At 39.0% G+C, this 21,434-nt stretch overlaps 1 protein-coding gene across 1 annotated transcript in view; it reads left to right on the top strand.

The window, feature by feature from the left end:
* The window catches only part of pepd (peptidase D), a 71,899-nt gene that overhangs the window by 7,645 nt on the left and 42,820 nt on the right, over window positions 1–21,434 (top strand). Inside the window, exons 4-7 of the mRNA XM_035418079.1 lie at window positions 389–452; window positions 12,680–12,727; window positions 13,704–13,765; window positions 16,067–16,111. Coding sequence (XP_035273970.1) covers window positions 389–452; window positions 12,680–12,727; window positions 13,704–13,765; window positions 16,067–16,111 — 219 coding nt within the window. The remainder of the gene's footprint in view (window positions 1–388; window positions 453–12,679; window positions 12,728–13,703; window positions 13,766–16,066; window positions 16,112–21,434) is intronic.

The raw sequence follows: 21,434 nt of genomic DNA, 5'->3' as shown, positions 1-21,434 counted from the left end.
ACAGAGACACCCACATGGCTGCAGATCGCATTACTGATATGTGACAGCTGCTGTTAACAAGGGCAGATTTAAACCTGTTACTATGCCAACCATAGCCAATTAAAGTGTAGTCTTTATAAATGTAATCTAAGTGGCTTGTATTCAACCAAGAGAAATGTGTGGGAGTGAAGATGCTTAATTTCTTACTTTAGCACTGTTGGGTTGACTGAACTGTACCTCCATTAGTGTTGTTCCGATACCAAAATTTTGACTTTGATACCAATACCAGATTTGTACCTCCATATCGATACCACAGTAAATTGTTCACTTTTCAAACCATTGCTCATTGGCTGACACAGACTACCCCCATGCCAGATTACTGAAGAGCATTTCATTTGTTTGTTGGCAGGATCCATCCCCGGGAGCACTTCAAAGAGAAGTATGGGGTTGACGAAGTTCAGTACACCAGTGATGTAAGTGAGCCCCTTGTGTATGTCTGTCTGCTTGTGTGCATACATGTGTTTGATGGGTCTTTTTTGTATGTACACGTCTGATCGGATGTTTGGTGGAGGTGTATACATTTTGTGTATGTTTTCGCATGTTTTATGGGTGTTTATTTTCCTTGAAACAAATGAACGAGCAAAGTAAGTGGTTATTAGACAGGGCAAATGAGTCTTAGCACATTGACAGAAAGTTTGCCAGACTAATTTTCACCTTTTATTCAGAGCAAAAACTGTTTTCGTATGACAGCTTCTGTGTTGCCCCTTGCTGGGACTGTAATCCATGAAATGGGTATTTATAACTGAACACTGCAGAAGCTCCTGATAAGTCTTTCAAAACTTATGAAGTCTTTTCTAAGGTCACTACGCACAAATACTTCAAAATACAGTTTATGATGCATAATATTTAGAAGGGTAATGGATAGTCAGGAATGGTGCATTTAATGCAAAAATATATTAATTGAGATATTTTGCTCATTTAAAATATCAGTTGACCCCATATTTCTGGGACACATTTGACTTTGAATGCTGTTTTCCTGCTTTCTGGTATCTAACTAAGTAAATTTAATTTTGGTGTCAATTCCATTTTCTGACTTTTTCTGATTTTACGTTAAGTAAAACAGGAAATGGAGACCTTTTAAGGACTGTTTCTACAAGTGGAAGTCACAAGATATTACAGGAACTGTGACTGACCTCCTTCGTTTCCTTTATTTCCTCCTTTCTTTAAATGGACTGAATCTGCCTCTTGAAATATTTATGTTTTAAAAGACAATTTGCAGAGTAATCCGTAGTGTGCCCAGTAATGGTAATTTTTCTTCCTTTTTCAAACTTTCTTCTGTGTACCCTTCCTGTTATGATTAAATATAATTTTTGCTAGTGCTTTTACTTTTTCTAGAACAGGGAAGTTTCACAACTTATTTTTGACATTAAAATATGGGTTTATTGTTTTACTGTATCGCAAATCTGTAATCAGCCATGTCTGCAATGACACAGCACAAAGGAATTAGATCTTTTTTTAATCACACTTAAACCAGCAGTGCTCGCTCTTGCAGTGACGAACGCTGCGATTGGGCCATATGCCGCAGCTTGCGGGAGACGTTTTGTTTCCTTCCCCCCGCTCGGTTCCCCCGCCGTCGGCCGTTCCCCTCGGCCCTCCGTTGTTTATTCCGAGCGGGATGACCGTCACACTCCAGAGGTGACCGTTTGTAAGCGGGCGCGGGACGGTCTAGACACGGCTCCCGAATGCTCTCTGGGCGCCCCGGCGCGAGGAGTCGTTCCGGCGCGAAACGGCATTATTCCGCTCGGCGCTCTCCGGAGGCGGCCCGGCGAGCCGCGGTAAAACATTTGGCGCCATCTGTTTCCGTCCCCCAGGGACCCGGCGGGCGCTCGCACTTTGCGAGCGGGTCCCGTGACTTCCTTGACAGATTCCGGCGCGGGTTTGAAATCTCTCTCCTTGACGGCTTTTTCTTTTTTAACTTGCCAGGTAAGCAGTTAACGGGGAGCGCGCTCGACGGCGTGCCTCACCCGCCGTGAATGCAGATGAAGAGAGCCGCGCTTCCTCTCCGCGGTGTCGCCGGGTTGCGATTGTTCTTTCTGCTCTGGCACCCGCATGTGCAAGAAGGGGTGAGAGTGTCAATGAGCACGGAGCTAATCCTTATTATCTGCAGGGATTCTCACTGGCGTCTGGGATTGCTCTGATGAAATTCTCAGAATGAGCTTTTTCGAAAAGAATCTTTCCGTGACCCCATATTTACGCATGGAATTTCATATTTCTGCTGGTCCTTCTATAAATGGATTTCAATTAAATTTGTTTATTCTCAGATGCCTCTGTCATTCCAGGACAAAAAACCCATTGTGCACATGAACATTTTCAGATTGTCAACAGGAGAAAATAGCATTATCATCATGCCTTGAGTAAGCTGAAAGCAAACACGTTTTGGCCTATGTGGAAGTTAAAAGCAAGGCTTGAAGCATGGTTCTCCTCCAGTATGTCATATCTTTCATAGTGTTTCTGTGTAATTGCTTGATTATGTTGGCTGAAGTAAATTTAAAGTTATGGTTAAATTAAATGCATCTTTGTTCTCTTGATTTTTCTGTTGAATTCAGTCAGCTGGTGGAGTCATTCATTTCAGGGAGGGTGAAACTGTTGGCCTGTTCTTTACATGAAACCTGCTTGATCTTTTTTTTTAACCCTACCAGTTATTAATTAATTATATATTTGGTGTTACCAATAATGTTACCTAGATTTTTTAAAATTATTTTGTCCAATTCACAATTTTTGTAATGATTTTCCCTCAATTCTTTTTAAGGGAATCTGTAATCTGCATATTATGATGAATGTTACTGGGGCAAAGCGGAACACTGTGATGTTATATTGAGCAACGTTGTGGACTTAATAATGCCACCAATGTTGATGCGCACGCACAGCCCTGGAAATTTATGCAGTTTGGTATTAATAAATCATATTTGAATAATCGTGCCGGAAGATGGTCATGGTTTGATAGTGGTGTTTTAGTGATGAAGTCTGCCTCATTATAGGCTGGCAAAATCAAATAGTCATCTTAACTCGAACCCTATTCAAACCAATTATATGGAAAATCAAATACAGGATACTGCCATTTTGGTCCCCTAAAGTGGAGGGGCTATGTATAACAGACCTGTAATTCTTATGATATCAGGATCACCTGATATGGATGTAAATACCATCAAATTAACTCTGACAGTCTGCACTTTGATCTCATCTTCATTGTTTCATTTCCAATCCAGTGTGCTGGAGTACAGAGCCATAAATAAAAATAAAAATTGTGTTTTTATTTTACGGACTGCATTGTATTGAATTGCAGTACACAAAACAAAATGCACCGCTGCTCTTACATCTCAAAAATGATTATCTATCAATGAAAGATTTATAGGCAAAACATTGATACTTACAGGCTGAATGTTTTGCAGTCGGGTCACAAATAGATGGAACTCCGCCTGCTGCGTTTTAGTATCACCTTAGAGGAAAACCCAACGTTGTTCTCCATCTCATTAAGAATACTACTGGTGGAGAAATGCCCTGAGCAGACAAACACTTTTTTTTTGCTAAGTTGCGCAGGGGGGGTTGCGCCAAAATTAAACTGCACCCATTGATTTTTTTTTTATGGAAGGATCCATAGGGAGTCAGTGTAAAGATTTGTTTTCAAAACAGCTAGCGCCTTTCTTCGTAGCCATTTCTCCTTCGGTTTCATAAATTAGTGGGTGGTCCCCACTTACAGAGGGGTGGTGATATTAAATTAACAGGTAAAAATGATTGGTTAACTCAAGCGGTCATATTTATACTCAAAAAAAGAGTCAATGACTCCACTCTCAGCTAGTACAGTCATCATACCTAAAGCACGTAGGCCCAGTATTATTTAAATGAAGTTTAAAATTTCATGGTGGATAAGTTGTAGGGAGGAAAACAGTGGGACACATTGACACTTCCATAGTTCATACTGTAGCTTATGGGCTGCTTAAGTTACTCAGGAATGCCCGTGTGCAGCAGAGTTCAGAAACCAAAGCTTCATTATTTCTCTTGGCTGGGAAATCTTTGGACTTTAGCTAACAAGTTAATCTTCGCTTGTTGCACTGAGAAATCAGTAAAGAATTCGGTTAGAAACCCTCTGCAGATCCACCATCATCTAGCAAGTTATTTGTTTCACTGGGCCCCCCATTTGGGGTTGACCAAACAGGAAATAAATGCATAAATAGCATGGAGAAGTGTGCCTCAGAAAATCCATTTTGACACAGACCTATTAGCTCAGGTTAAAGCTTGTGGGTGTGGCCCGTTTGTCCACCAGTTAGCACTGTGTTGTTCCATCAGGCATGATTATGTCCTTTGTGGAGGTCTTCCTTGTCCTACCAGGCCCTTTGTGATTTCTGAGCTCCCCAGTGCTCTCTTTCTTCATAAGGGTGTTTTATACTTACAGTAAAGAAGCAATTGAGCACACCTGACTAATCAGAAGCACCTGTGAAGCAATTGTCCCAAACATTATGGCGTCCTGAAATGGGAGGGCTATGTATAAAAATTGCTGTTATTTCTAAAGGTTGAAACCAAAATGTATTAAAATACTCTTCAATTAAATCTGAGAACCTGCACTTTTACCTCATAATAATTGTTTTATTACAAATCTAAAATTATGGAGTACAGAGCCAAATCAAGAAGAAAAATATGTTGTGGAGCGCACTGCATACTGTATATATTAAAAAATGTGTATTTAGAAGTTACAGAAAATCTTTGATTGAATTCAGGCCCATATGTAGAAATTTTCCAGTGTAAAACTGATTTGTGCTGGGAATTTTAAGATACTCCTTGATAAGCTGGTCATCAATTTGTGGAAATTTGCATTATTTTATTCACAGTTCTTCTCTTAAACAGCATCCTAACTACAGATCAGTACTGTAGATAGTTATTTACAGGGTTCTATGGTAAGGTTTTTGCAACAGAGCAGAAACTACATATGCAATTTCAGTTATTTTTCTATGACAGAAACACATTCAAAATTGCCAGTTATAAAAGTCTGAATGTTTTATTCAACAAAACAGTTTTCCTTTTTACAATACTGTTTGCAGTGCCCAAGTTATCAGTGCATAGCAGGGGGTTCCCAAACTGTTTCATCCAGCCTCCAAAACAGATTTCTTCCTCACGTATACCAGCGTTTGTTTTCTTTCATGGGGGTTGTTCTCCCTCGCATTCCACTGGACGAAAATAACTTTTAACGTTCTTAATTACTAGAAAACTTGCTTACCGTACAGTTGACGAGCCGTACCACACTAATGTTAGATGAGAAGTTCTAAAAAAAAAAAAAATGTGACATGCGCACTCAAAGAGTGACTTTCATCTCGGAGAGTGACTTTTTGGTCATGCCTCATTAATATAGATGAGTGCTTTTATTCACTGGCACGCACCGGAGTGAGCTCATATTTATTTTGTGGCTCATGGTGTCTTCAGCTGTGTGAAAAGTTCAAGGTTTTTCCTGGCTCAAACAGAGGCTTAGACTGTCATCACTGCTAACTCAACACCACTACCGCTTGTATTCCTATTTTATGCCTTGACAGATACCTCTTTTCGGCATAGACTAACTTAACAGTTTTTGCATTCTTTAGCTTTTAAAATGTAGTTTTATTAATTTTTCCACATCTAAGAGGACCAGGGAACGTATATGGGTTTGTATTAATTCATCCGCTCATTTGTTCCCAGTAGGGATCTTGATAAGTGGCTAGCATCTTTAATTCCATTAAAGATGATTGTCATTGCCTTCGCAATCATTAATGCCGCTATACACCGGCAACATTTTGAGGCAATGCAGATGGGAAATTTGGCCCGCAATTGTGACCATAGTAGTATTTTTTTCCACCATGCTTTAATTTCTTAGAGCCCACTATGTTATCCTTGTCCCATTTGCTGATCTCCACTTTTCTTGCTGACAGTATTGGCCATCTACATTGCCATAGAATATTGCCTGTGTATCATGGCCTTTAGGTATTCCTTATAATTAAGTATAACAATTATAAATATACCTCATGTTATGACAGGATAGGCCAGACACGCATTAGGTTGTAATTGTATTCCCCCCAGGTATGTAAGGGGGGGTTATTTGTGGCATTATTATAGTTAGTTTCAGTGCAGAGTGCCACTGACCTTGCTTGAATTATTTCTGGTGAGGATAAAAGATGACTCATGCTACAGAGGGGTAGGCTAAATCACAAAGCAGGAAATAAGCACTTTATTTTCCAGATAACTTTCACAAACTGTCCGGAAGTAATTACCGGTGCTGAAATTTAATTTGTTATTAGCAATTGTCTAGTCTTCAAATAGTAACGTCCAGATATAGCCTGATCTTTTTAAAAAATTTTTATTAATCTGGCTAATTTGAGCTATCTGTTAATTCTGCTTTATGATCTACACCTCAGATCTGCTAACTAACACATCCTCCCCCTGGCTAGCTAGAGGAGACCAGCTTGATGAATATGACTCACTAGCTTGATGAATATGATAATACAGTAGTCTAGGCTCTGTTAACTGGAAATTTCCAGCATTGCCTTTGCTTCTCACCGTCAATCACCACATGTTGTTTCTTTTGATGGTTGAAAGAAATCATAAATTGTATGCTTTTTGTTGTCTATACTTACTGTTAGCTCAGTAATGTTTAGGACAAAGACTTTTTTCTCTTGATTTTGGTCTGTACTCCTCAATTTTAAATGTGTAATCAAACAATTCACGTGATTAAAGTGCAGATTCTCAGCTTTTTATTAAAGTGCTGTTGTGCTGCCAAGTGAATGACAGCTAGGGCGGACACGGAAAAGGTGAAACTGAGGAAGGAGGCCAGGGCCAGGGGAGCGCTGGGGTTCGGGAGGAGCTGGGTTCAGTGGCGAAGACGGCTCCTCGAGCAGAGCGGCGAGGCGGCTTCAGGAGACACAGGGAGGCTTTACGGCGAGGATTCGCCCGAGCACGTGCCTTCGTTATCCGTCTCCGTGAGGCAATCGCACAGGGGGTCAGTGTGAGTTGGGAGTCTAAGCGAGCTTTCTGGAGAGCGAGCTCTGGCCGCTTTTAAGTTCCCCCTCGAGTGGAGTTGACGAGCGACAGCTGGGGCAGGTAATGAGGGACGCCTGGTTGCCTCTGATTGAAAGATTGTTGCCCCTGATTGAATGATTGCCGCTGCATCAAGCTTGTTAGTTTGCTGCCGCGGCTGCTGTTCCTGGCAGTGGTGCAGAAACGGCCAGGAGGTGGCGAGGCCATAAATACAGGGAGATGGAGAGTTTAGGTGCACCGTGCTACTGTATTTCTATACGTTTTGGTTTCACCATGTAGAAATTACAGAACTTTTTATACTTAGTCCCCCCATTTCAGGGCACCATAATGTTTGGGTAATATTACTGTTATGTAAATGAAAGTAGTCATGTTTAGTATGTTGTCGTATATCCTTTGCATGCAGTGACTGCTTACAGTCTGGGACCCATAGACATCATCCAGTATCTGGTGATGCTCTGCCAGGCCTGTACTACAGGCTTCTTCAGCTCCTGCTCATATTGGAAGCTATTTGCCTTATGTTTAATTGGATGGTACTGGCTAATGTTAAGCCCCCTGAAGAACTGCTTTCTTCCTCCCGACTCTGACTAACTCTAAACAGCAAGATAAAGCAATGTCTCCATTTTTAAGCAGTTCTATGAGGGTGAGGGGGTGGGGTGGTTGAGAGAGAAGCACATGGCTGTGAGGTGTGAAGTGTGGGGGCGTGGTTGCAAACAGGGACTATTTCAACGCAATTTCTGTCCTGGTTTAAATTCTATTCAGTTTATTTGTCACAAAGATGCTTTACAGTAGAAATACAAAAGAAAACTGGGCAAAAAACTTGAATTTAACATCCAAAGTGTTAAGCAGGGCACAGGTCCAAATCTCTTGCACCAATGCCCCTGAATTCAAAGTGTAATTAGCTTTTTTTTAAGCAGGAGCAGATTTAATATTACAAAGTGTGGGAGTGTATGCACAGGCACTTTTACTCCTATTTTCTTCCATGTTGGAATGCCCAACTTGTGTGCCTGTACCCGTTGCCTCAGAGTCTTCTCTGAAACTTGCAAAGTTAAGCCAGTGCTTCTTTTCATGCATGCTTAGCTTGTGCAAACACACTGTGGGAGGCCAACTGAGGTAGTAACCTAGGTGCGGAAATGAGGACGTCTCTCTTTCATGCCCCCCCACTGCGAGCCTGCTGGCCAAAGCTGGCAATTTCAGTCATCCACCAAATTAATAAGAGAGTGCACACACGCCCTTGCCTCCCCCTTAGGTGCACTAAGCTGTCCAAACATGGTTCTAAGTGTCTGATGGAAAAGCAAATCATGGTTCATTTAAGTTTCCACATCAAAAACTTTTAGTGTAGTCTCTGAGGCTTTTAATGATTGCTCATTTAGAAAGACGCTCAAATTCACTTTGCCAAACCCTTCAATACAGTGTTTTATCACAAATTTTACCATTCTCCTGGAGAGTTTTTTTAACCTCTCCCAAGTGTCATTTTGTTTATAAATGAAATAATAATTTCAAAAAATGTGTTTTGTATTTACTGAGTCTACCTTTGTCTAATATTACATTTTGTTTATATATCTGAAACCATTCAGTGTGACAAATTTGCTATAATAGAGGAAATCAGGAAGGGGACAAATACTTTTTCACAGCGCTGTACTGTCTGTTTCCGATGTAATCAAAAGATGCAGAAAACAGTACTGTCCAGAACTGGACAACCTTGTTGTTATCTTAGGGTTGCAGTTTGGTTCATTTTCCAGTACCTCCTTTTTTAGTGTACAAGTAGTAAAGAAGAAATTGAATGCCAACTGTGTTGCCATGGTGAAGTGTTCTGGTCATTCCTTGGTAGAGCAGGGCGCATATTCCTAGCATGGTGCTGGTGTACTCACACCCTGAGGAGACATGGATGATGTCAGTCGTCGAACTGCCCCGTCACTCAAGATGATTATGACCTCTTTCACAGTGCACAATATCCATCAGTTAACAAATCTGAACCCAGCTGGGATTTGGGATATTGTGGTACAACTCCTGAGGCAGATTTTTCTACTTCTATCAATGAACCATAAGTTTATTTTCTTGCGGAAGTGTGATGTGATGTCAATATCATCAATAGCCTCTCCACGCGGTGGCCCAGCACCCTGTTCAGTGACTTCACTCGGGTGTCTCCATTTTGTGCACTGGCTCTGCCCGCGTTCATTCCGGTGCCTCCCTGGTTGCTTCTCATTCTTCCGGGCTTCGTGACAGTTCTTGTAATGGAGTTATTTCTAAGGTGAGACGAAGCCGTTCCGTTAACAGATCTATTGACAAAGCAGCGGCGGCTTTCTGAACGCAGACACAAATCTTTGTCTCACTTTTATGACTGTGCGGGCCTCGGCCTTCAGCGCTGTCCTGTTATCTTTGCCGATGAAATAACTTGCGCTTGCTGTCTGTTTTTTTTTTGGTGAATTGTCTCTGCGGCAGTCGCTGAGATTGTGGTTTGTTTTATGCCCCACCTTTGCCTCTCACAGTAAATTCAGTCACTGCGACCTCTGTCTTTCGTTGCCTGCCAGACTCAGTATTGCATTGCCAACATGCCTTATGCCTCCTGTCTAAAGAACAGACTGGCCATTCAGCAGTGTAGTCCATTAGGACTATTAACTAGTAACTGAGGGAGGGACATTTTATCACAATTATCTCTTATCTGTCTGAAGGGGTTTTAATAGCTGAGCGCCGTTGCATGTGTCTTTGGACACAATAAACCAGTTGCTCGCAGATTCTACCTGAATGGTTTTATGCCTGAGATAAATATGCTCCATAGGTCACCCTGGATAAAATCATTTAGCGCATAACATACTGTAGCTGTGTGCACTTTGTGCTCTGTGCAATACAGGTGTTTTTCATGTTAAGGCAAGGGTCACGTCAGTCTACTTTGTCACTCTGTATCCCTCCAGCACTTCTACCAAACAAGCGTAGCCAGCCTGGAACACAAGTGTGTGTCACCATGGTAATCTACTCAGATATCGCTAGCCTGCTTTTTTTGTTTTTGTTTTGATGTGTTTTTTTCACACAGAAAATGACCTGTATAGTAAAAAATTACAATGCAGATGGAGATAAATTAAAGCAAATAAATAAAAACAGAAAACACAATTACATGTTATGTCATGTACATGTCATGCTCCTATACAGATCTGGAAAGTATATAGAAAGTATTGAGAAAGAGCCAAAAAGTAAGAGAGTATGGGGAAAAAATGAATCTTCAGACAATTTGTTAAATTTTACTGCGTTCCAAAAGTAGATATCTGAATCTGGGAAAATTGAACATTAGATGATGTTAAAGATGATTCACACTCTCCATTCATTCAATAAGTTTCTACTTTTCTACTTTTCACAGTCAAACAGAGCAGTGCAAATCGGACGTTTATGAATCATATGAAATAAAAATGTTCAATGCGGGTGCCATAAAATAGCTCAATTTCTCAGAAACCAAATTATTTTTCAACAGAATGTTGCAGGAGTGCTTCCCAAAGATGTGTCTAACTATAGAACAGTCTGAGATGGTGGGTGTTGAAATCTGATTTTCTGTTTTGGTTTGGCATGAAGTGACCCAAATATTATATCAGTCTTTTTGAATTTATTAGCAAGAATAACATTAACCTATGTGTGAGTGTATGTAGTCTGGTTTGATTAACATCCTCTGAGAAGTCTGGAAATTTAGGTAACATGGAAAACATGGAAAAATATATTATGATTAGTGTTGAACATATGCATTTATGGCTGCTTAACTCCACTTGCATGCTTTACTTCTTGAATGTGCTAAAGGAACTGTACTGAGCTAAATGTGCCCGTAGATATTGTTGTAATTTAAATTCAAATAATTAATCTAAATGCAACCTTTATCTGTGCTTTTTTAATTTAAATTTGTTGCACCTTACCAATTTGCTTTTGAACATAATTAAATTATCTCAAACCCTTTTCAGTCAAGACGAGTATTCAAAAAAACATTTTTATGTTATTATTTTTTACATAGATGATGCAACTTTTAGCAATCAAATATAAATATGGTTTTTACTTTGACCTTTTTACCTAAGGTTTTCTTTTGATCTGGGATGAAGCGCCTGACTTGAGAGAAATTTGAACTGATGTCAAATTTGTACAAGTGCAAAAGCCTTTCCAAATCTTTTCAGAAACATAAAAACAGTCCTGTGTAGTGTGGCGTAACACTGAATGCTGTAGCTGTTTAACAGGGCTTGAAAGAAGGCTCCAATTAATACTTAATTCTGTAAGTAGGAATTTTCTGTGTGATTAAAGAAATAAATAGATTAATGAGTCTTTGAGAAGTTAAACTGACATTCAGATGTTTGTTTACAGATTGTTGCTGTTTATATAAGTTGGTATCATGTGCATTGCCTTCAATGTATTGCCTTCAGTGCATCGTCCTCTAAAAGCAGGCAGATTTGGTGACTCAAGATTATTCCCTGACTGTTTATGTACATATAGGATGATGCATATTTAATATGCAAGTTGTCTAATTCGTTCTTCAGAGAATTCATGCAATCATTTATCCATGTGGTTAGTCACATCACACATGTATTTTTTTTTTGTATCTTCATATGCACTGATTTCATATGTACTGAGTACACGCTGTGCACTTGATAATGGTGTTCACATGTAATTCACGGAAACTGCTTCTTCACCCAATGTAAAGATGAAAATTAAAACCATGTATTTTCAGCTGTCATTGTTAAATGGAAAAATACCACCAATGTTTAAAAAAAAATCTTGATGCTTTGCTAGTTGCCCTATATTGATGCAAAAGGCACCAGAATATTCTAGTCAGGAATTAAGAAATTATGAGTATATGGAGGTGGAGGTAAGATCAGTAAAGTCCAGAATTTCTGTTGCTTTTTCCCCATAGGTGAACCGTTTTCTTAAAATTATCATCAGCCAGTCTGACTAATGCATTAGTTACTTTCCGTTTTTCAAATGTCAAAAGAAGATGCACATCTTTCGAATATGTTGTATGTTATAGTTCATGATAACAGATAAAGGATATGCTATTCTCTTGTGAGTTACAGTCATAAAACAAGTGGCAGCTTGTGCAAATCAATTGTAGAAATGTTTCAAAGAGGCTGTATTTGAGAAAAAAGGTCAGGACGAAACTTGGCATAACAATGACCAAGGGTTCCAAAAGAAAGCATTGTGTGTGCAGTTTTCTGGTGGAGATATAGCTGAAAACTTTGCTTAACCTTAAATTATGCTCCTTCAGTGTCAACAGTTATTCAGCCTCATGAACAGAATGAAAAACTGGTTTTTCATTCTTTTTTAGCTTGGCCATTGTTCTCAGTAGTAATTCTTTCTCTGGCCGCTTGCAGTAATTTGTGGAGATGCACCATCACCCTCCAGATATGCTAATTCTCTTAATTCATCATAGTCCCCATGGATATATTACGAGTCGGGGCTGTGTAACCTGACATTTATGCTTTGTGTAGAGCAGCAATAAAGAGTGCCTGGAGCCTCTGAGCTTTGTCATTTAACATTTCAATGTCATTGTCGCCATTGCCCATATCACTGTTCATTAGAGTGAATTTTCTGTCTGCAGCACCGGACAGTAATACGACATTTTTTCCCTCAATATTTTGTCCTCAGATTATTTTATTCTGAAACATTTTCTTTTTTGTCCTTCTTGCAGATTGCTGATGTTTTGGCCAAAATGAATCCAACAGTTCTCCTTACGCTGGTAAGTCTTTGCCATCCTGATTAGAAAGATTTTTTTTTCTTCCCTCCAACCTTCTCTTTCACCTCTGGAAATCTTTATCAGGCTTAAGGTTCTTCTTGATCTCTTCCTTCACTACCCCAGTCTGTGCAAAGATTCACTGTAATCAGTGGGCCTTTTTTTTGTTGGTTTGGATCCATTTTAATTTACATGCACATTCACAAGTCAGTAGTTAGATCTGTCTTCAAATTCAGGTCCTTGAGCTAACTTTTTATTGAGACCCCATGGCTCGGATGAGCTTTGCTTATTCAACTTGCATTCTTTGTAGGTGCTCTTTGTCAGTGTTTTGTGCTACTTTTCCACCAAATTGTGCAAGTTCTTAATGCCAGAAACGTTACTGGGCCGCAAAGAAAACGAGCACCCAGTACTCTTTAATCTTTTCAAAGTCCGATTTGCATTAGTAATGGGACACACATTTTTTTTTTAATCATATGTATCTGTGTTTTTTGGCTGGACCGCAACAGCGGGGCCAGCCCTACAAACGCGAATGTCTGTGACTGAGTGACTGAGTGATGAAGTTACACCATTGGTCGGCCGAGTTATGAAGTTACACCATTGGTCGGCCGGTTCAGACATATAGTCCTACTAGGTTTTGACCTGGTGTTGTTGGTAAATGCAGAAGAGAATAATACATTCTTCCAAAGACCAATTTTTGAAAGTCACATGCTGTATGTTATGCACTGAAGTCTTCCTTTGACAACCATGTCTTGAAAACATACTTTAGTGCTAGTAGCCACTGACTCAGTGATTAGGAAGCTTTCATGGCTGGGACTGAAAGATATTGCTATTCTGCTATTTAATTTAATTTAACTGTTGACTGCAGCTCAGAGTTTTTTCAGATCAGGAATTTTTTCTCTGTAGCTACTGTACTGTAATTTTTGAGCAGAGTTGCGCTACTCTCCCGCATATTCATTTAGCATGTTGTGTTCTGCCCCTCCAGCGTGGACAAAATACAGACAGTGGGAGCACCTGCCGCGAAGCCTCATTCGAAGGAATCAGTCGGTAGGTTTTTTTTGGGTACATATTTATTTTGGATATCACTATATTTTTGGGCTTTGTTAGTGTTTGAAACTGCTCTTAGAAACAAGTTCATTAGGTCACATTTTAAGTGGTTACATTTGAAATTAAATTCATTTTTCTTGGAAACATTATTTTCTATCTTGCCGATTCATGCTCACAGTGTGGCCACTTATCTGTACCACCGTTAGTTTTACTGGACTTTGAATCTGGCCTCCTCCTTGACTTCCACATTTCTACCAGCTCACAATATGTTTTCGCAGAATAATCCGATTGCTTCACAACTTCGAAGGGACACGTGTGGTTTGCAGTCAGACACTTGCTTTATTAGCCTTTCCTTTTTAAAATCAGAAGCAGTTAATTTAGAGTATGTTTTTGTATAGAGTCTGCTAACAGTCTACAGATGAAAACCCTCAGTAGCATCTGAAAGTGTTTCTTTTTCAATAAAGTTGGATCAGTAAATTGATCCTTGGCCTCATAGTACTGTATTAATGTGGTATGGGTCAAAGAAATCAGCAACAACACTTAATGGTATTTAACAGACACTCTATGAATAGTCATTTTGAAAATCAGTGGTGCAATGTAATGTATAAGTATGCAACAGTATATTCAATTCTAGGGCTGCATGAAATAATGAATTGCCATTTTTTAAGCCTTACAAGAATAATTGCTGCCATGGAGCGTATAGGCGATCTTTAAATTTGTTTTCTTTAATTGTATCTGAGGTGGTGGTAAACAACCAAAGGTCAGAGGTCATGTGAAATGCTTCTCAGAAAAAAAATCACCGATATCTATTGGGTGCTGATAAGGCTTTGCAGCTTCCATGTAATGAAGAAAACAAATCACATGATCACATAGAGGCCATGAGACCTTCCTTCAGAGTTCTAGAAAAAAGTCTTGTGGACAAATGAGACCAACATTCATTTGTGTCAGTGTATTAGCTAGCGCAGAGTGTGGAGGCCAAAAGAAACTGGCCACAATCCAAAACATACCACTTCATCTATGAAACATGATGGTGAGGGTGTTATAGTTTGGGCATGTATTGCTGCTACAGGTACTGGCTCACTTGTCTTAATGATGTAACTGCTGATAGCAGTAGCAGAATGAATTCTGAACTGTACAGAAACATCTTATCTGCTCAAGTTTAAGCAAATGCTTCTAAACTTGTTGAATTGCGTTTCATCCTACAGCAAGACAAATATGACCTTAAATATACTGCTAAAGCAACAAAGCTAAAAACTCTTTAAAAAATCTAATTCAAAGGCATTCATATGCTGAAGAGAACTACACCCAAATTCAGTTATGCTTCTCTGTGTTGCAAGTGAATGGAATTATTCAGTAAATGTCCATGATGAATAAGGGCATTGAAAAGCTTAATGTATACTTCCAAAATGGAATACAAGTTGTGCCTTCCCTGTTCAGCATATAATTCTATGTGAAGGTCTTAGACATAGAAGGTTTTTATATTGTATTAATGCCACACTCTTTTTTTGGAATGATGTAAATTTAATATCAAGTTATTGAAAAAAGTATTGTTGCATCATCTGATGCACAAAGAAATTGTAAGTTAAATTATTTACAAGGCAATATCCTTTCACTGAAAGGAAAATGTGAGTGAGTGAGTCAAGTCTAGGAACTTGAGTCACAGTTGAAGTAAAATGTATTTTTATTGCTCTCGACTTATGCATTAAAATGCATTTTGTAATAGAATAATGAATTCATATTTCAATGGGAGGACATTGCAGATTGATAGAATACACACTCCGGATCTGGTCATGATGAATTTGCCTTTTTGCCTGATGTAAACAACTTTCATGTTTCCTTGCTTGCCCACAGCCCTTTATAATCCATTAGTATGTAAATTGTTTTTTGTCACTGAAAAGTACATGCAGATGTGTTTATATTTACTTTAGAGTCCTTTAGATTTTCTCCCATTGCCTTGTGCTGAGTGAGTTTTACCAGCTCTTTCTCAGTTGTTTGTTTCTACACAGCATTTAAGTTTCTGTAGTTTACAGTCTGTTAGCCTGACCCCCACGGACACCAAACAGACATATAGTAATAGTACTTGTACTTATTCTTATAACACTTTTTCCCTTGCACTATGTTTATCCTTGCACTATGTTTATTTTATTGTATGTTTATTGTTATACATCATCAGACCATAGCAAATTCCTTGTACGTGAAAACCTACTTGGCAATAAACCTGTTTTTGATTCTGATTCTGATTACAGCGTATTGGCGCAATTGGTTAGTGTTTGAACACCTGTAATGTTTCTTGCATTTCAGATTCCAAGTGAATAATGTTCACCTACACCCTGTAATTGTTGAATGGTGAGTACTGTCCTTTTTATTGTCCTATCCTGTGCCCTTTCCTCTCTGGTGGTCTCCTATTTAAAGTAAAATTTGTGTCTTTATTATGCAAGCAAACCTTTTAACGCTACAATCAAAAAATTGAAACATTTTATTGAAAGCAAAAATATACAGTACCTTTAAATTTAAAATTTAAATGAATAATTAAAAATCTAGCTAGTGTCATTGCACACCAGTAACCTTAAATGTTAGATTTCACAACATGTACCCAGATTATGTTACAACTAGTCCAAAAAAAAACGCTACTCGAGAATTAAGATCTTTCTCAAGTGACTTAAAAAACAAGCCCAGCATCGCATATTTTAAGCAGACTTGGCAACTCTGCCGCTGGCAGCCTGTCCTTGGAGAAGGGAAATAAAGGCGATTCATAAGGCAGAAATCATTGTTTACCAAACCCTGAAAGAAAAAAGTTAAACCGTATTTCAGCATGCTGAGTATATTCCACTGATGGTGAAAAGTAATTTTATTTCTCTCCCTTTCCACCTATTTTTAATGGAGAACTAGTATTACATTCTTACCTGAAATCAGTGCACTCAAACATGAACATTAAAATACATAAAATGAGTAACTAGTAGCTCACGGTCACTTTTTTTTCAAAAGTACTGTAGCTCTGGAGTAAAAGAAAAACAGTTGGAGACACCTGGTATACGCTACACAGAACTTTCTGTTTGCTTATGCTCTGTCGTCAGCAAGCTATGTAATCTTCAAAATGCATGCTCTTATGGATGCTGTTTAAGAATCTATGTGGTTTCTGTTTTATGAATTTATGTGCTGTCTTTTGTTCACACTAGTTTTGTTCGTCACTCTTAGCATCTACGTAGGTCTATATGTTATAGAGTGCTAGCTAGTCTGAGTGGTGTTATCTCTTGTTTTAGCCTGGAATATCATTGGGGTACTGCTACAAAAAATAGTAAATCACCATATGGCAAATGGCTAGATCAACACAGAGTACCATATTAGTATGACAATATGTCAATAAAATTACCCAGCTTAACTTAGTGGGTTTGGGTGCCAGACTGTATGAAATTTTTGATATGCATACAGTACATTTGCCTAATTGCTGCTCTGAGTGGCTGACGAGACTAGCCTGATCAAAAGGTAACACAGAAATTCCAAAAACGCTAACCATATTCTTTACACCACATTCTTCTCCCACTAACCGGATTCTTTCAAAGAAAGCATCCATGAGAGAATGGGTTTGTTAGACAACATAGATCACCCACATCATAGCTTGGTGACAATGTAGCTTAAGCTAACAGAAGGTTCTGCGTAATCTTGCCCAAGAACAACGTGTGACCTGTGGCCACTGACTTTTATAGGCACATGTAGGAAAGACAAGTGGGTGTTTCCAAAATTTCACTCCAAAGTAGACTGACCAATAGAAGTGCATCACGTACAGCTCTGCGTAGATCCTACCCACAAGATTATGTTCCACATGCAACCATAATTTCAACATGCTACCAAAATTTCAACACGCAAACGAAAATAGTATTAATATATTTGTTTTCAATGCAAATAGTTTTGCTAGCAATTCATATTTGATCTCAAGCTTTGGTTGCATACCTTACAAAAAAGACACACATGTAAGTACTGATTAATATGGTAAGTAGATGTCCTTGGTATGCTCCCTCACCCATCCCCTATCTTTGTAGCTGTTGTCCCCACCCCACCCCAAAACATTCTGTCCCACCCCCACTGTCTCCCCAATTCCCATTGTGGCACTAGACATACTATAAACCCTGTATTTACAGTTGAGTATTACCAACACGACTGCTTACATACAAGGACACATTTGCAGAAGTGGGACTTCTGTTCAAGGACAAAAACAGTAATGACAGCATAGGTCTGGAATGTCTGGACCATTACAGTTACAGCATTGGAACAAGCAAAAAGAGACTCGAAAACACAGCTTCACTGTTAAAGATCCTCTGTTTGAAGGCATAGCAACCAGATGAATTTGAAAATAGATAAACACAAGGCCACAGGAACAGGATGTGCACATAAATGAGTCATGAGCACATGAGCGAAGATCCAGGTGAGGCATGGAATGTTGTCAAGTTGGCTTTAATTCTGTTTTTCCCCTGTGTATTAATCATTCTAATGAGATTCATTCAGTCATTAGTTTATGCAAACAGTCACTGCAGCTATTTTTCAAGATTCCAGTGGTGTAGAATTCAGCTTTTCTTCACAGAGTCGAGCAGACTAGCAGGAACTTGGGCTTGCGGGGCGTGAGCTTTAAATTGATCCCTTGGGAACCAGGTAGCAAAAGGAGGAGGGAGACTGGTCCAAAACCTGAGATGCTGTACTGCTTAACTCATACTGAAACTGCTGGAACAGGTTTGCAAAGCCAGAGGCTCTGAAAGCAGTTCCACTGTCTACAGTACAGAAGATTTTAATATTTTGAGTCGAATGTAATGCAGACCCTCTGTATGCAGTAGCCTTTGTGTACTTAAATACCATGAGTGGTAGTTTCGAATGATTACAGAATGAGATGGAAAAGTATAGCTGGAGAGTGTCGAGCACCCATTTTTCCTTTTCAGCAATTTTACGTTTTTTTTAGGGGTGTGCATTTTCCTCATGAAAGTAGGTTTTACGGAAATATATTTTTCTGTCTTGATAGGTTGGATTGATGTGTGTAAAGGAGGGAGGAGGGCACTGATTTATTCAAGTGCTTATTCAAGTACTTTATTTTTTATCCAAGGATGTGACTACTAGTATGGCTTTTGAGGGAGGGAAAGGTTTTCTTTCAGCTTTTGGAATGATGATAATGTTAATTTAATAAAACGGTGTTCTAAGTGTGTGGATACTTTCTGGATTCAGAATTGAAAAGATAAGATGAGCTGCCATGATTAATGACATTGAACTGTGCCAGACAGCAGAGGGAAATCTTTCTGATATTACATTTAAAATGGTGGATCAGATTTTCTGGAACCGAGGAGCAGTGTTCACAGATTCCCTGTGCACTCATTTAAGTCAGAAACTCTAGTTTGTGGAATTCAGCACATGAAACAGTTAAGGGAGGTAAGTCCATGGAGAGTTGTAGTCTTTGAGGCTGGATTCATGATGAAATAAGAAAGTTGATTTTTCATCCTCTCCCTTCTCCATCTCCTCCTCCTCCTCCTCCTCCTCCACTTCTTCCTCTTCTTCCTTTTCTTCTTTTTCTTCCTCTACCTCCTTCATTTTAATTTTATGAACGCAATAGCTCTGGTCCTGGATGTATGCTAATTTATCAAACAACTTCTGAAGCCATGCTAAAATCCACAATAAAGTACATGTTTTGATGCAACACACCTGTTCACCTTGTGTTCCTAAAAATGTGATTAATATGATAAAATAAAAATCACTAACTAGCTAAGAAGGCTACACTGACATTTACTACATTTTCTTAATTTACTTATAAAAATAATGTTTTAATGGAAAATGTATCCTTGTTATTTTTATGTTTTATAAAAGTAATAAGGCACTTGAGGCAATTGCTATATTGTAAATACAGGCATGGCTAATGGGTTGCTACGTGTCGTGCCTAACAAAGCCTTTTAGCCGTGACTATATCGACAATATAGCACTGCCTCTAGTACCTTATTGCTTAAATATATTCTACTTAATATATTCTGTCTTTTTGTACTTGTATATGAATAAATGTCACATTATTGACACATTTAGTAGTTAAAAAAATTAAGAAGCAACTGTTTAAAGGTGTCTCCATTCTAAACCACCTGCTTCTCAATAGTTGGTTCAATAAGACCATTGCAGTTCCTTCCCTGAACAGCATCTCATTCTTTTGATGCATATGCTTTCCCCCCCATGGATGTCCTTGCTGCCTCTTATCTCCATTCTCAAAGGGATCCTTTTGCCTCAAGACAAAAGGGACATATGTGTCTGTGATAGAAGCTCGCTCTGATGGCAGAGCACACCAGGGAATCACAATCACTCCTCCTCATCCCCTCTCATCTGAGAGCTCCTGTACGTCTGTGCGTATTCGCCTCTACGGAGCACGTGGTTTAGGTACTGCCGCTCATGTTGAGTGGCTTTGCCTCCAGACCTCCTCCAGTTTTCCCCACAGGGATGTCCCTTTCAGGGTGACGATGTGCAACAAACATACCTGGGAAAATTCTGAATTGCATTCCACTGAGTTCCTCTTTTATGAGAAAAACTCTTGTATGAGAATAAACTACTCTGAGGTTGTGAAACCTTTATACTAGACGTGGACACCTCTTGATCTCTATATCAGAAGCTAGCTTGTGTGAACTGCACATCCTCATTAAAAGTCTCAGATGCAAGTTTAAGGAAACATTGACAATTATCACTTGAAAAAAAATAAATTCATATTTTATTTTTAAATAAATGGCTAATTAAAATGCCATTTTGAGAATTGTGATTTAAGATCAAATGCCCCTGTCCTTGTGGACGATCAGTTACATCTCTTTGAATTACTGTATGTTGTGATATATAGTCTTTAGTTCATATCCTTATCCCCACGCACTCCTCCATTAAGGACACACCCGTGAGCGTGACAAGCAAAGTGTCATGCGAAGAGGTGAGGTCATGAGAGATATTGAAAATAGTATTTTTAGCAACATGAATGATTCCATATAGGTGCTAACAGTAATTAGGCAGTGTTATAATGATATTTACACTGAGTGCATCCCTTAGCTTGTGGGAACATCGTACAGTAGCTACTCCATATCACTGATCGAGGTACTTAACCAGAATATCTTCAATATGAAGTTGTATAAATGGATTAAATATTGAACACGTGGCATATCAGTTGTTCTGCTAAGTACTGTAAGTAATGCAATCATCTCTTTGCAGTGAATGTTTTGTACAGTTAATTCTACCCTCTCAAATGAGTGGAACAAAGTTACAGTCAATCTGTGTGACAGCTGAACAAGCATTATGCAAAGGAATTAAGGAGACGCTGTGATGTGTTTGTTTCACATTACAGTTTTCCATTGATGTTTCTGTGCAGTCGTCCCACTTTGCATATTTGCATAGCCTTTTGAGTAGGGCCTCTTGGGTGCTTCATATTAATATTTTTGTGTACTTGTATTCTGTATTCTATATGTTCTTTAAATAAAAATTCCTGGGTTAATCAGGATCAAAAGTAAAAGAGTAGAGGAAACCAGTTGTGTGGCTCCTCCATTAGTTAAATAATATCCAGGGATATGGTTGTGTATAAAACTGTTGAACAGACCTGGTTGCCTATCATTATGGCTGGAATGACTTCAAGAGGAGGCGTAATTGACTTTGTTGGTGTGCTTTTGGCAGGTATCCTTCAGTAACC

The sequence above is a fragment of the Anguilla anguilla genome, chromosome 5 (genome assembly GCF_013347855.1).
Source record: "Anguilla anguilla isolate fAngAng1 chromosome 5, fAngAng1.pri, whole genome shotgun sequence".
In the NCBI taxonomy this organism is placed as follows: domain Eukaryota; kingdom Metazoa; phylum Chordata; class Actinopteri; order Anguilliformes; family Anguillidae; genus Anguilla; species Anguilla anguilla.
Note: the sequence above shows the minus strand (reverse complement) of the source record. Positions and strands in the feature narration are given on the sequence as shown.